Source organism: Protopterus annectens, chromosome 4.part0 (genome assembly GCF_019279795.1).
Source record: "Protopterus annectens isolate FY-2018-M chromosome 4.part0, PAN1.0, whole genome shotgun sequence".
NCBI lineage: Eukaryota > Metazoa > Chordata > Ceratodontiformes > Protopteridae > Protopterus > Protopterus annectens.
Genome location: NC_056733.1, coordinates 1,026,555,971 through 1,026,569,134, shown reverse-complemented (window position 1 = coordinate 1,026,569,134; position 13,164 = coordinate 1,026,555,971). Strand labels below are relative to the sequence as shown.

General features: G+C 37.4%; 1 protein-coding gene across 1 annotated transcript in view; it reads right to left on the bottom strand.

Annotated features, from left to right (window-relative positions):
- COL23A1 (collagen type XXIII alpha 1 chain) overlaps positions 1 to 13,164 on the bottom strand; it is a 730,410-nt gene that overhangs the window by 236,163 nt on the left and 481,083 nt on the right. Inside the window, exons 14-15 of the mRNA XM_044068962.1 lie at positions 12,674 to 12,751; positions 3,487 to 3,549 (exon numbers count right to left, since the gene is read on the bottom strand). Coding sequence (XP_043924897.1) covers positions 3,487 to 3,549; positions 12,674 to 12,751 — 141 coding nt within the window. The remainder of the gene's footprint in view (positions 1 to 3,486; positions 3,550 to 12,673; positions 12,752 to 13,164) is intronic.

The following is a 13,164-nucleotide window of genomic DNA, read 5'->3' as shown; positions in this document are numbered from 1 at the left end:
GTGTGTAAGGTAGTTCAGCGATCTGAGTGTAAATGTCACTGATGAAAAGATACGCTTCCCATATCTGTCCATCATTCAAAAATCTTTGTTCAGAGGATAAACAGATGAGGATGTCTCAGAAAGTTCCTTCTTGGTGGCTGCTGCCACCACCATAGCATCTATAGGCGCACCTTTGGTAAGAAAATGTTTTCCAGTGGGGGCTGACAAAAACTTGTTTGGCCTCTGAGGGACTGGTTCCATAGTGTCAGCTAACTCCCACGTATTTCAGCTGACTAACTTCATTAGCTCATCAAAAGGCGGAGACAATCAGGAGGCTGAAGGTTGAGATCCAAAGGCCTTCAGGTACACTGACTCCTCATCAGAAGGGGTGATGGTGTTCCAGCCGCCTCTCTGTTTTAGGATCTCAAGGATATCTGCAAAGGGTATATCTTCAGAGGATGACCATGGGGACTCTTCTGATTCCACAAGGTCAGTGTCTGAGGTGACAGACTCATCAGAAGAGTCTATATGCTTTCTCTTGCAAGTCCTCTTCTGAGGGGGCTCCTCCAGAAGGGTATTCTGGGAGGTCTCGGAAGAGTTGGGTTCACCCATTGGGGGTTCCTGAAGCTCTGAATCTTTGCTGTCCAGAGGAGAGGGTGGTGCCGAGACAGTAGCCGGAGTTTTGGGGGGACGAATGCCAGTATCCTTGTGTAGAGCTGTTGGAGAGGACAGCACACTCCTCATTGGCTTGAAAGTCAAACCCACTGGCTCAGAGGACACCCCTGGTTTGAAGGAAACAGAGGAAACCCCTAGCTCCAGAGAGACCAGCTCTGAAGCCGATGTAGGAGCTGAGCTCAACTGAGCTGAGGCACCGAGGGGTAGACTCGGAAACAAAGAAGTTCGGATCTGAACATCCCCCTCGGGGCCGACTGGAGAACTACAGCACCTAGACAACACAGATGGCACCGAGAATGTCAGAGCAGATATCGGTTCTGGTATCTCCTGAAGTAGTCCCAGAACCGAAGGGTCTACAGCAACTGGTACTTGGCACTTTGGCTCTGAAGATCCAGTTTGGCTCAGAGGAGGAACAACAGTGGATATAACAGTCTTAGATGGCTCCAAAACCTGTTGGGTTGGATCTAAGAACAATTTTGCCAGTGCCGGCGACTTCAGTAGTCTGTGCACCACCCTCTCCATGTCCTCATCAGACAGGTTCCTAGAAGACCTGGAGGATAGGGTTGGTGAACGAGATCTCTCCAGGATGGGAGATCTCAAAGTAGGGGATACGGGAGGAAGTTTCCATGGACCGGCTCCCAGTCACAGGTTCTTTCGGCTCCAAAGATCTTGGAGCTGAAGAACTTGATTTATCAATGATAATTATCTCCTTCGGTTCCAAAGGCAGTGGAGCCGAGGAGGTCGATGCTTGTGAAATTTTAGTAAATTTTTTCAGGAGGCTTAGACTGAGCTGAAGAGACTGGAGATGGCCTTTTGGTTGGTTTGTCCTTTGTAAAAGAAGAGGACTTACTGGACAAGGTTGAAGAAGAACTCTGTAGAGTTTCCGCAAAGGTTGGTTTCAAGAGTCCTTTGACAATCAGTTTATTTTTCCTCTCCTGAAAACACGGGCGCTAAAGGAGTGGCAGAATGTGCAGGTTTCCTGAAGATGGATTGCTCCTAAAGAGTAAATGTAGAAACTATGTCCATCCACAGTGGACATTTTTTGGGAGCACTTTTGGCATTTCTTAAAGCCTGAAGGCTTATATTCCTTTTCCCTAGTTTCCTTAGGTAGAGATGAAGAAATCCTAGAACAACTATAAAACTAAGTAAAACCACATAGAAAATGCATGTCTAGACCAGAAAATTATTAACACACACACAACATGTCTAGTGAAGCTAAAGGAAAGGGAAATAATTTGGTGTTTAAACGAGCACTAGGTCCTCTAATTTAAATGGACCTAGTATCTATAAGAAAGGGAAACACACAGAACACACTGCTACTAGCCCTCTAACTGAAACGGGCATTTAGCTCTCTAACTTAAATGAGCTAATAAGCTAACTAATTAACTAATTAACTAACTACAACAATTAAAGCGCACCACTACAACTAAAGGGATACGGTTACTTATCAAAACATCTACTCTTCATAACATCTAAACTCAAAACATCAAGACCATAACATCTAAACTTCAAAACATCTAAAAGTCATAACATCAAATCTCAAAACATTGAAAACTACAAAGCAACTATACATAACATCCCTTGCACTGTTTATTATGTTTCTGCAGGGGGACAAGCCCCCCTGCTCCCTCCATGTGGGGGGATCCTCCCCCCACACACCCCATAAATTAAATATACCAACCCCAAGATCACACTGCAGTGGGGGAAAAAGTTAATTTCCTAACTCCACTGTAGTGCGATCTCAGAGTTGGTATATTTAATTTACGGGGGTGTGTGGGGGGTGGCGCCCCCCACATGGAGGGCACAGGGGGGCTTGCCCCTGCAGAAACATAGTAAACAGTGCGTGGGATGTTATTTATAGTTGCTTTGTAGTTTTCAATGTTTTGAGATTCGATGTTATGAGTTTTATATGTTTTGAGATTTAAATGTTATGGTCTTGATGTTTCGGGTTTAGATGTTATGACCATTTGATGTTTTGATAGGTAACCCGGGATATACAATACACGGCTAGCGAAAAAACGACGGCCAACAAGAAGCACAGCAACAGCGATAAATTAACTAGTAAGGCTATGAAAAGTACAGCACTCACAAACTAACTATACTAACTAAACTAAGCAGTTCTAAAGACTAAATATATAAAGACTAAATATATAAAGATTAGCAAATAACAAAAAACAGCCACGGCCAGGAAGAGAACATTCGAACTTGTAAAGCGGCAAATGAGATCTGGAGATTGCACCACTGCATGATAGGATACCTATTCTGCCACGAGCCAAGTTAGAGACTTCGAGCTAGTGTATTCGGCTGAGTCGGAGCCAAGGATCGGCTCCGAAGCCATCCAGTAAGAATGAAGGCGAGATAGGACACTATAACATCAACTGTTTTTAAACTAAATTGACTGCTCCCCTAATCCACACTTGTGTGACCTCAAACTACATATTTGCACTCTAGTTTATTGAAAGAATATCAGCGATTCCAAAGGGTGCAAAGTAAAAAAAAAATGATTACGTCATCCTAACAAAAAACTAACCACAAACTGCACATTCAAGCATATATTAACAACACCGCATTGGCCAGATGAAGCTTTTGAACAGAAATTCATTATATTAATCAATGAAATGGAACTTGACAATTTCTGCTTTGACAGTTTGTACAGAACCCCTGCAAAAACTTTGGACAAACAATTCTTAAAATGCACAGTTCTGACATCTTACATGACTTTACTTAGCAATCAATCGGATATTCAGCCCTCATGAATCTCTATAAAATGTGCTTAACATCTAACTTTTATATGATCAAGGTAAATGGCAAATATCAAAAATATATACTCACCTTTGATCCAGTGGGCCCTTGTAGACCTGGTATGCCTGGAACACCAGCAGGACCTGGGGGACCCTGATAATATTAAAGAAACAAGAGTTACCAACATTAACTAATACATTGTGCTCATAAGTCCTTACGCAAATGTATATTGTTACAAATATGCAGAAATCTAGCCTGCTTTATGTGTTTACTAAAGCTAACAAAAATTAAACAGGTCATCTGAAAAACTCAGAATAAAAATTCAAATAGTCCCATTCTAAATATTTTTCCATGGAATATAGATTATGACACTCCTTTCTGATTTTTAAATGGTTTTCATGTATTATGGCACACAATGGCTACTTTTCTGTTTCTGTATTGATATTTTGCCTGAAAAGAATCAGTGATGCAAAAATTTACTTTTGGGTCACTGTAACTATATTTATCAGTACACTGTCAGAATGAGTTCCTTACATTTTCCCAAACCTGTTTTGAAAACTGGCTAATGAAAGTTTGAGTCCTTTATATTTGTTTTTATCTAGTAAATCAGATTGAAGCTATACAAATCTTTTGATTTTATGAATGGGCTTTAAACTACCCAATGCATTTATGTGAGGGGAAAGCATCCATACCATCATTAAGGGAACTTTTTCCCCTTGCATCCTGCTACTTAATGTAACTAACTTTATGGTCATACATACTCAGGATAAGCTATACATTGTACTGTAATGAGACATTTCAGTATATCATGCTAAAATAATTGGATTTTGCATAAAATGGACCCGATCAAACCAACAAATACCTTGAAAATCCCTTCTGATTTGTTGAAAATTTACTATTGAAACCTAAATAGCAAAAGTTCCATAGTATAAATGTATAGGGCTCAACCAGAAATACCTGGGCAAACCACAGGTACAATACTTGTGAACCTATCTTTATCAGGACATCATGAAAGATATAAACATTTCTTCTGAAAAAAAAATACATTTTAATACGCTCTTTCATGAATGTACAATAAATAAACATTTTAATAATAGACAAGTCTACAAGCCTGTTCCCACTAGTCACAGAAATGTGAAAATCTTAAGACTGATTACTAGACTAGGAGAAAATCTGTGCTATGTTCTTAGGTATTCAACCTTAATTAATAGAAACCTCTGATATATTTACTTTCATAGCAAAAAAGTAGAACTGAAAAAGCAAAAGTCCCATAGAAGAACAATGTAAGATTTGGCTAGAAGGACCCTAGTGAAACACAAGAAGGGATGTATAGAAATATTTGCAAGTTGTCTCAGAAGATTTGCAAATTTCATTTGAAAATTACTTTAGCACACTGGCTCTTGAATACACAATGACAGGAGATCTTTAAAAATGAACTCACCCCAACGAGCCAGACTACACTTGATGCCTACCTCTATTAGGATAGCATAAGTGGAAAATCTACCTTTATTTTGAAACACTCATCTGAAGAAGAAAACTCTGCCATGTTTAACTCAGGGAGTGGTGTCAAACAATATGGAGAAAAAAGCATGCAATATCCACAGGAGCTACATAGAGGACCCAGATGTAAGTGCCTTGGAAAAACATATACATTTGTACAGATATGTTTGCAAATCTCTCAGTTAAGAATATAATTTATTCCTACAACTGATTTGCTGTCCTATTTGTAGACTGGTATAATGCAGTCATTAAGATTATGATGCCACAAAATGGAACTGTATCTTGCTTTCTAATAGTTTTAAAGGCCTTAACTCAATCTACTACAGTTAAAGTTACTCCAAACATGCATGCATGCTTCCATCTTTTAATTTGGTTGTCCTGCTGACAGTTATGGTAGTTGTAAGCTGAACAGGGTAGACCACACTATCCTATCCTATCGTATTTCCAATGATACTCTCCAAATCATCAGATGGGATACTCAGGCATTCCAGTGGAAGAACATTTCTAATTTACTTCAAGGTAAAGTGATCTTTTGATGTTTCATATATTTGGGGCACAAATGTTTGCCGTATTCTGGTGTCAGAAGTGCATAAATATAACCTCCATAATATTAACTTTTAAATTTGTAGAAATCAAAACCTGAAGTTAATTTTTATGGGGGAAACAGGAGCACTTGTTTTCTTCAGTGCTGAATTTTCTAATAATTTACTTCCTCCAAGTCTTGCTCAATGAATAGAAAGGCTCATAAGGAACTTAACTGGACAGTTTGCTGAATTCAATTCACCAAAAGTTATCCTTAACAAAATAGGATATTAAAGATGAACATTTTTCTTGTGGAGAACAGGCCGCCTACATTCCCCATGTACGGTGCTAACCTTACAATTTACTGTAAGGTCACTGCACCTCAGGACAAGGGCAAAGCACCGGTGGAAGCAACTTTTTTCAGAAAAAAATTCAACTTTTCAATTGTGTATTATCTCACAATATGCCGTCACAGAATTTCTAAATTCCCAATGAACTTTGGCACATGGCTGAAATAACTAGGCAGAATCTCTCATGGCTCATGAAGGACCCTGTGAAATCCTGTGGGGGAGGGATAGATCTGAGCCCGAGAAGGATGTTTACTCCATGGAATGAGAAAGCACTCCTTTTTGAAAGCAGAGCCAGAGATGGAACTAAAGACCCTTACAGCAGGAGCCGAAACTCATAAGAAAGACTGGTGTAGAGGAACCGTTTGCTTCATCTCTGAGGCTGACATCAGAGCCAAGCTGTCTAATACCAAAGCCCTGAGAAAGAAAGAGAGAGAGGAATGGTTCTAAGGCTCTCAGTACCTAACTATCTTCCCCTGGGTCCGATACCGATGACTAGGCCCCAAGATCTGGCAAGATCCAATGTGCTGAGAACTGACCACATCAAAAAAACCACCAGAGCTGAAGAATCCCAAATCTTCAGATCTGAGAAGGGCATACTCTGTGTGGTGTTTGGATCTAACAGCCCCAGCTCAGAGGGATGGATCAGGAATGGAGCAATAACCTGATGAGGGGAAGTGGCCAGTCCCCTGGCTCCAATGAATGCCAGAGCTGAGGGAACCCCCAGTTGGATCTGGGTCCTGAGAAATTTGATCTTCATCCTATCAACATCAGAAAGACTCCAGGAGGACCTGACTGAACAAGAGGACGCAGCGGAGGAAGGTCTAAAGATCCAATGAAATGATCTCTCCTGGAGAATAGGGGATCTCAATCTGGGAGATATCAGCTCCAGTGAAAAACACGACTCTGGCTAGGAATGTGTACCAGATCTAATGAGAATTGGTTCACAAAGTGAGGACCAAATCCACAGTTTTTGAAAGCTTGGGAGCCAGATAGAGTGACGTACAGCTTATTTAGTTCTTTATTTTTTTTTCTATTCTCTCTCTCTTTTTTTCTTTTACTTTCTCGTGGCTTTAGCATGATCAGCCATTTTCTATGAAACAGGAGGAGTAGAGGAAGAAGCAGAGGAGTGTGTCAGGGGTCCTTGTGCCATGGAGGCATGGAGAAGCCCATTAAGCACCAAAGTATTCCTCCTCTCAATAATAGCCTTGTTCATCCAGGTGTGCAATCCCGAAGCAGTATATGCATTTGGTATACACACCTGAATTCGGCGGTTTGTGCCTGCAAACCACACGCTATTTAAATCCAGATGTTTTTTCAGACACCTTTGTAAAGATCAATCAAGAGAACAGTAAACTATCACAAAAAAACTCACCCTGAGCGACAGCTATATAAACACTAATCCCAAAGGGATAGCTGAACGCATTAAGAGAAGTGGCAATAGGACTAACAGACTAAGAAGAAAAGTATAAAGACTTAAAGTTTAAATATGATCTATTTATTTATTTATTTATTTATTTGAGTAAAGAGAAATCAAAGCGGCAGAAAAAAACTCAGCACTAAAAAAAAAGAGATAAATCTAATAAATTGAGGCTAAGCATGAAGGACCACATCTGTAGCAACTTTGCAGAAACTGAGATCTGAGGTATCTTTCTCCTTACAAGGTATTATGAGTAAGGAGAGAAGTTCAAGCACTGAAACCTGAGCGCGGCCAAGCTATCTAATAAACAGTAATCTGCTTCTGGAAATTTGTGTTCTCTGACGAAAACATTAACTGGCAAAAATAAAACTGATCGATTCTGATGCAATTTCAATGTTAAAAAGCTAATTTTTTTTGTTTGTTTTTTTTTTTGAGAAAAGATGCTGATTGGAACAGAAAACAGAAACCCAGTAAGACAAATGTAAAGTTCTGATCAAATTTATATACAGTTGGCAGATTAGGAATAAGAAATGAGGATTTATGAGGTGGTAAAAACAGTTGCATATTTATATATGCAGCCTGAATTAACTAGATCAAGTGTTGTTATACCTGCGGATTATAAGGAGATTTAAATTTTCACTTTCGAGCATAGAAACAGAATACTGGATTTCAGAGTTATAATACACTCTCAGCTGTGGTTACATGAAGGCTGCTTGTGTTTGTTGTATTATACAGTACATTAAGTTTTACTGCAGTCACTTTAATATTTTATTTTTTCTCTCTCTGTAAAATACCTATTCTATAAAATGATATTATGTGGTTGTCTATGGGTTTACATTACAATCATCAGCAGTTTCAGAGAAGGTATGTAAAATCCGCTTTAGTTTTTTTGTTGAAGAGTTTTTAGATCAATTGTTTAGCAGTGTTGGAAGTTTTGCATTCGTACTGTACTTCTTTGCAGGATGTTTTACACTGACAGTTGAACTCCCTTTTACCTTATGGTGAATTTTTGAGGATACATAGATTATATAACAATTTTTCAGATTTGTTTTTTTTTTTGCGGAAGCCCAGAGGATGGCCAGTGTAACTACAGCTTATGACAAGATGGTGGTAGGGGGAAGCATTGAGCAAAATCTGTGGGTTCAATCTATCTTCTGATGGATATAAACCTGGGATCAGAGATTACACAATACTGATGAATGGGTTTTAGTTGACCATTGTGTCAGTAAGAGAAAAATGTATTTTGTGACAATTTACAATATTTTTCGTGAACAATTGGTTTCTTTAGTGAAACATTATTGGGTGTTCTTGTTACAATTTAACACAATTTAAAGACTTATCTGAAGTTCTGCATAGTTATCCTTGTATTTCTTATAAACATGGGAGAAATCTGAGAGACATGCTTGTACAAGGTTTTTTCATTTCCAGTTTGTTCAATGTATAAAGATCCCTTTTATTTTGGTAGTTTCGCTTGTGGTATCTGTTCTAGTTGGAAGTTTATAATAAATATTTTTTCAAAAGATCAGTGGTTTATTTTTTAAACCTAATGGGAGGTATTCTTGTAACATAGAAGGCATATTATTAAAATACCCGTGTGGTCTTTTTTATGTGGGGGAGGGTAAGAGAATGTTTAAGTTAAGGCTGCAAGAATATGCCAGAGATATTAGGAATTGTAGAACTGAGAGTCCTATTGCACAGCACTTTAAATTGCATCAAAACTCTTACCCGACAGGTTTAAAAGGTACCATTTTGGAAAAGGTACATTTTAGGTATGAAAATAAAAAGGGGAATAAACATAAATTGTTATACAAGAAATCAATTTTTATTTTAAAGTACAGCACTTTAATTGCCTTAGATATGAATACGGAGTGTAACTGGATAGTTTTAATATATATGTTTTTATTTAATTCACTACTTTATTGTTTTTATTTAATTAGATAATTGCTTGATTGGATTTTTATTGTGTTATATATTGCCGCTGTTTGTACATTGTTTCCCTCCTTGAAGGCTATTGCATAGCCAAGGTGCTAGATTGTGTCATTAAATTATTCTCGATTTTATTTATTTATTATTATTTATTATTTATTATTTATTTATTTACATTTGTTGACCAGGAAAGTCCACTGGGCTTGAGACCCATTTTCAGTGGAGGCCCTGGGAGAAAAGCTCCAAGTTACATGAAAACCATTACATGAATTTGTAAGAAAACAAAATTACAATTATAAATCAAGTGAAATAATACAGAAAACTATCTAAACAGCAAATATGTTGTAAAAAGGCACAATAGAGGAACAATGGAACATTAGCATGTAGGAAAATTATACAGTCAGAAATATTTAACAATACAGCTCATTTTTTTCTTTATTTTACTGTCCTTGGTTGTTTTTTGTATTATATTTCGACTTTGAGCATTTTGCTGGTGTCCGTTTTGAAACCTGAGTGTGTGACTTTTTAGTTCATATTTCTTTTATTTTGCTGGAGTCAGACAGTTCCGGCAGAAGTTATCACGGAATACGTCCTGTTTGAAAATTCATACAGCCCGACAGATTCCTATGCTTTTGCTTCGGTAACAAGTCCTTTGATATAATCAAGTTTAACCAACACGATGTGGCTGCTCACTGGTCATGTTTTACTGATACTTAGTGTCAAGCAGTTAGCAAACAACATTTATGTTTGCAGCTTAGGGAACAGGGTTCTAGGTTAATGTGTCAGAATTTGTTAACGTGATTTTTATGTCTTCATTTAAGTATATCTATATCATGTTATCGATATCTTTATATCTATATCTAATCGCTCTCTCTCTCTCTCTATATATATATATATATATATATATATATATATATATATATATAATATCAACCATTTGAAATGTCTGGATTGTGTAAAAAGAAGTTTAAAGGAGAAAAGTGATTTGAAGATTCACTCTTCTGTATTTTTCATCTTTTCTTCCGGCTTGGCACTTGGCATTCTGAATGCAATGGTTTAAATTGTTTGTTAATGCAGCATACTTTAAAGATTTGAAGAATGTTTCTGACTAGCTGTCTTGCTGACCCTAATTCTTTTGAGTCATTTTTCCAAAAGAATGCATGCTGGCAAACAATATTTCTTGTATCTCAACATGCATGCTTCCTTGGTTAAACACTGCTCACGTAATCATGCCTTTACACTGACATGCGGAAGAGTATGTTATTTGCCCCACACTATATATACACATACTCACAAATATGTTGGAAAACATTTACATGCAGAAGCATCAATGAACATTACACTGAGCTCTGTACATCAAAACTAGCAAAAAAAAATGAAAAAAAAAAAAACTTTGGCTATACTTTGTCTAAATGTGGATTGTTTAGGGAAAGGGTTTTTGGTAAGGTTATTCTCTGTGAAGCCATGGCATTTCTGTAGTAATTAGCTGAAAGAAGTGCAAGAATATGTGTGGTCCTCCACTACTGTAGACTGTGTTTGGGTCACGTAGCCTTCTTATGTAAAGTACTTATGTCAGTGCAAACACACAGAGACATGGAATAAGTCTCTCAGGCAAGAATTGTGGCCCTGGATTTAATGATTCCAAGATCATGTGGACATCACTTTCACCAGAAGCAGAAATCTGATTTCTGCATCAGCTAATACTTGGCTTTGGTTTCACAGTGACATCATAAAAACAGAAAACAAATAGCAGTTCTGTTCACATGCCTAGCTACCCACCAAATGAAGATACCTCAAACAGTATCTCAAAGTGAAATGGCTATGCCCATGTACCAACCCTGATTAAGTTATAAACTAAAAGCATATTCTGCAATTAACATAACTTGTAACTACATCACCAAGCTCTGCTTCCAATCTGATGTCTCTTACCTTTAATTGTCTGTCCATGAGAATTGTGAGTCCCTACTAAGGAATACTACTAACCCATTGTATATAATCACTTTGTCTTTATAATTGTTTGCTAACTTCTGTATAATCTATGTAAGTTTGTCTATGTGGAGCTTTTCTCCCTGGGCCTCCGCTGAAAATGGACATGTATCCAGTCAGACTAGCCCGGTAAACAAATGTAAAATAAATAAATAAATAAATAAATAAGTACAAAACATACAGGAATTGCAGGTAAAAGCAGCTTAAGATAAGCAGCATAAAGCAGTTTTCAGATACCACAGGTGCAGTGGTGCTCGTTGTGTGTTAGGAAGGTTTTCACTTTTCATGGTCTCCTTATATACTGTGCACCATTGAAATAAATGACAGGCCAAGAACCCAAAGAACATGCATTACTCAGTACAAATGTATACTTCATATGCACTGCTAACAGCAGATTATTTAAAGAAATGGTTTTGCAGTGTCTTTAATTTGAAGAGAAGGACATCACTGTGGCCCAAGTTATCCCCTCCCCTAAAAGAGGTGGTTTTATTAGCAATGGTTGCCAGCAGAATCATAACTTGCAGTGTATAGTATATTGTACTGCCACACACAATATAGCTGTTACTAAAGTTAAAAAAATTCTCAAGCTGAGTTTAGCCATAGATGGATAAAAATAAGCAACCTCTGCTTGGAGCAGTGCTTGCTGTTCCAACCAGATTAGTTATTCTCCCAACACATCACTTATGACAGATGACTTTAACTGCTTATAAACACTGAAATTAAGTCTCTCTTACCTTCAGACTAGTTATACTTACATGCAGGACATGCACCTTGAACGTTTACCTTAACCGTCTGTTTAAATACATTTATCTGTGTATTATTCCCAAGCACTTTTCTAAGAGAGCACCTTTGAACCTGCCAGATGACAGGAGGTACTGATTTACTTGGAGCCTGTTATCAGGTTTATGAATCTGGTAACTCAGGTTCAGGTTTGTCTAAAAATCCTAGCACAGAGAATAACTTTGCACAAACATTTCCCATAGTCCCACTTCTACGGTCTATTACGCTGGATTATGAATACACTCACAGAATAAATAACGCTATGTCTCAGCTGAGGAATTTAGGGCAAGTTCATTAAATAAAAGATGCATTATTGTCAGCATTTCTTAATAATACACACAATTCTGCTTTCATTTTTTAAGCTCAAAAATATTTAAAATCAATTTCATAAAGACAGTCTTAAACACAGACACTTGAATGACTCTGGTGAAAGCATGTAGCTGTATTGTAAGAATAACCATTTAATAACAATTGCCTGCAAGTATTGTATTTATTTGTAATGGTATGGGTTTCGGTGTAATAAATGCTAAAGACCATTTATTGGATGTATACACAAAGAAGCACTGACAAAAATGCACATGTCCAATGGTTAACAATGAAGGAATACAACCGAATTGCTTCCTTCATTTGGTAATTCCAAAAAATGCAGCTTTAATTGCCACATTTTTCTGAAATTAATGCTAAATATTTGAAGAAGAGGGGGAGAACAGTTATGAAAGAAAAGATTAGATGGAGGAACAGTGCCATAAAATGTTTTTTGTCTTGTTTATAAAATAGTTGAGGATTTTGACATTACCTGAAGTGCATCCATAATTTTTCCATCATAGTCAATGATTATGGAGTCGCCTTGCTCCCCTTTAAGACCAGGTGGACCCTTTATAATAATGACAAGTTATCTAATGTAACCATGTATTCAAACCTCAAGTGAGAAACAGTAAACAAAATTACAAAGGTGGGGTTTCCCAGTAATGAATCAATATTAAATATATAACAGATAAACGGCTGCATCTTTTGTCAACAAAAATATAACAAAAACAAAACTAGAACTGAATATACCAGTATCTTACATGGTTGTATCTGGAAAATACAGTTGTGTGTAAAGTACTTACCTTAACAATAGATCTTTGTGAAAAGGTCATTGTGATAGTTAATCATAACATTTTTGGTTACCGTCTTACATGGCCATCACCTATTCTTCTACCCCTATGAAGGCCTGTGATGGTACTGTGTTAGCATTTCTTGGAATGTTGGTTCATAGGTTCATAGGTGAGCATAAGGCTAATTGCC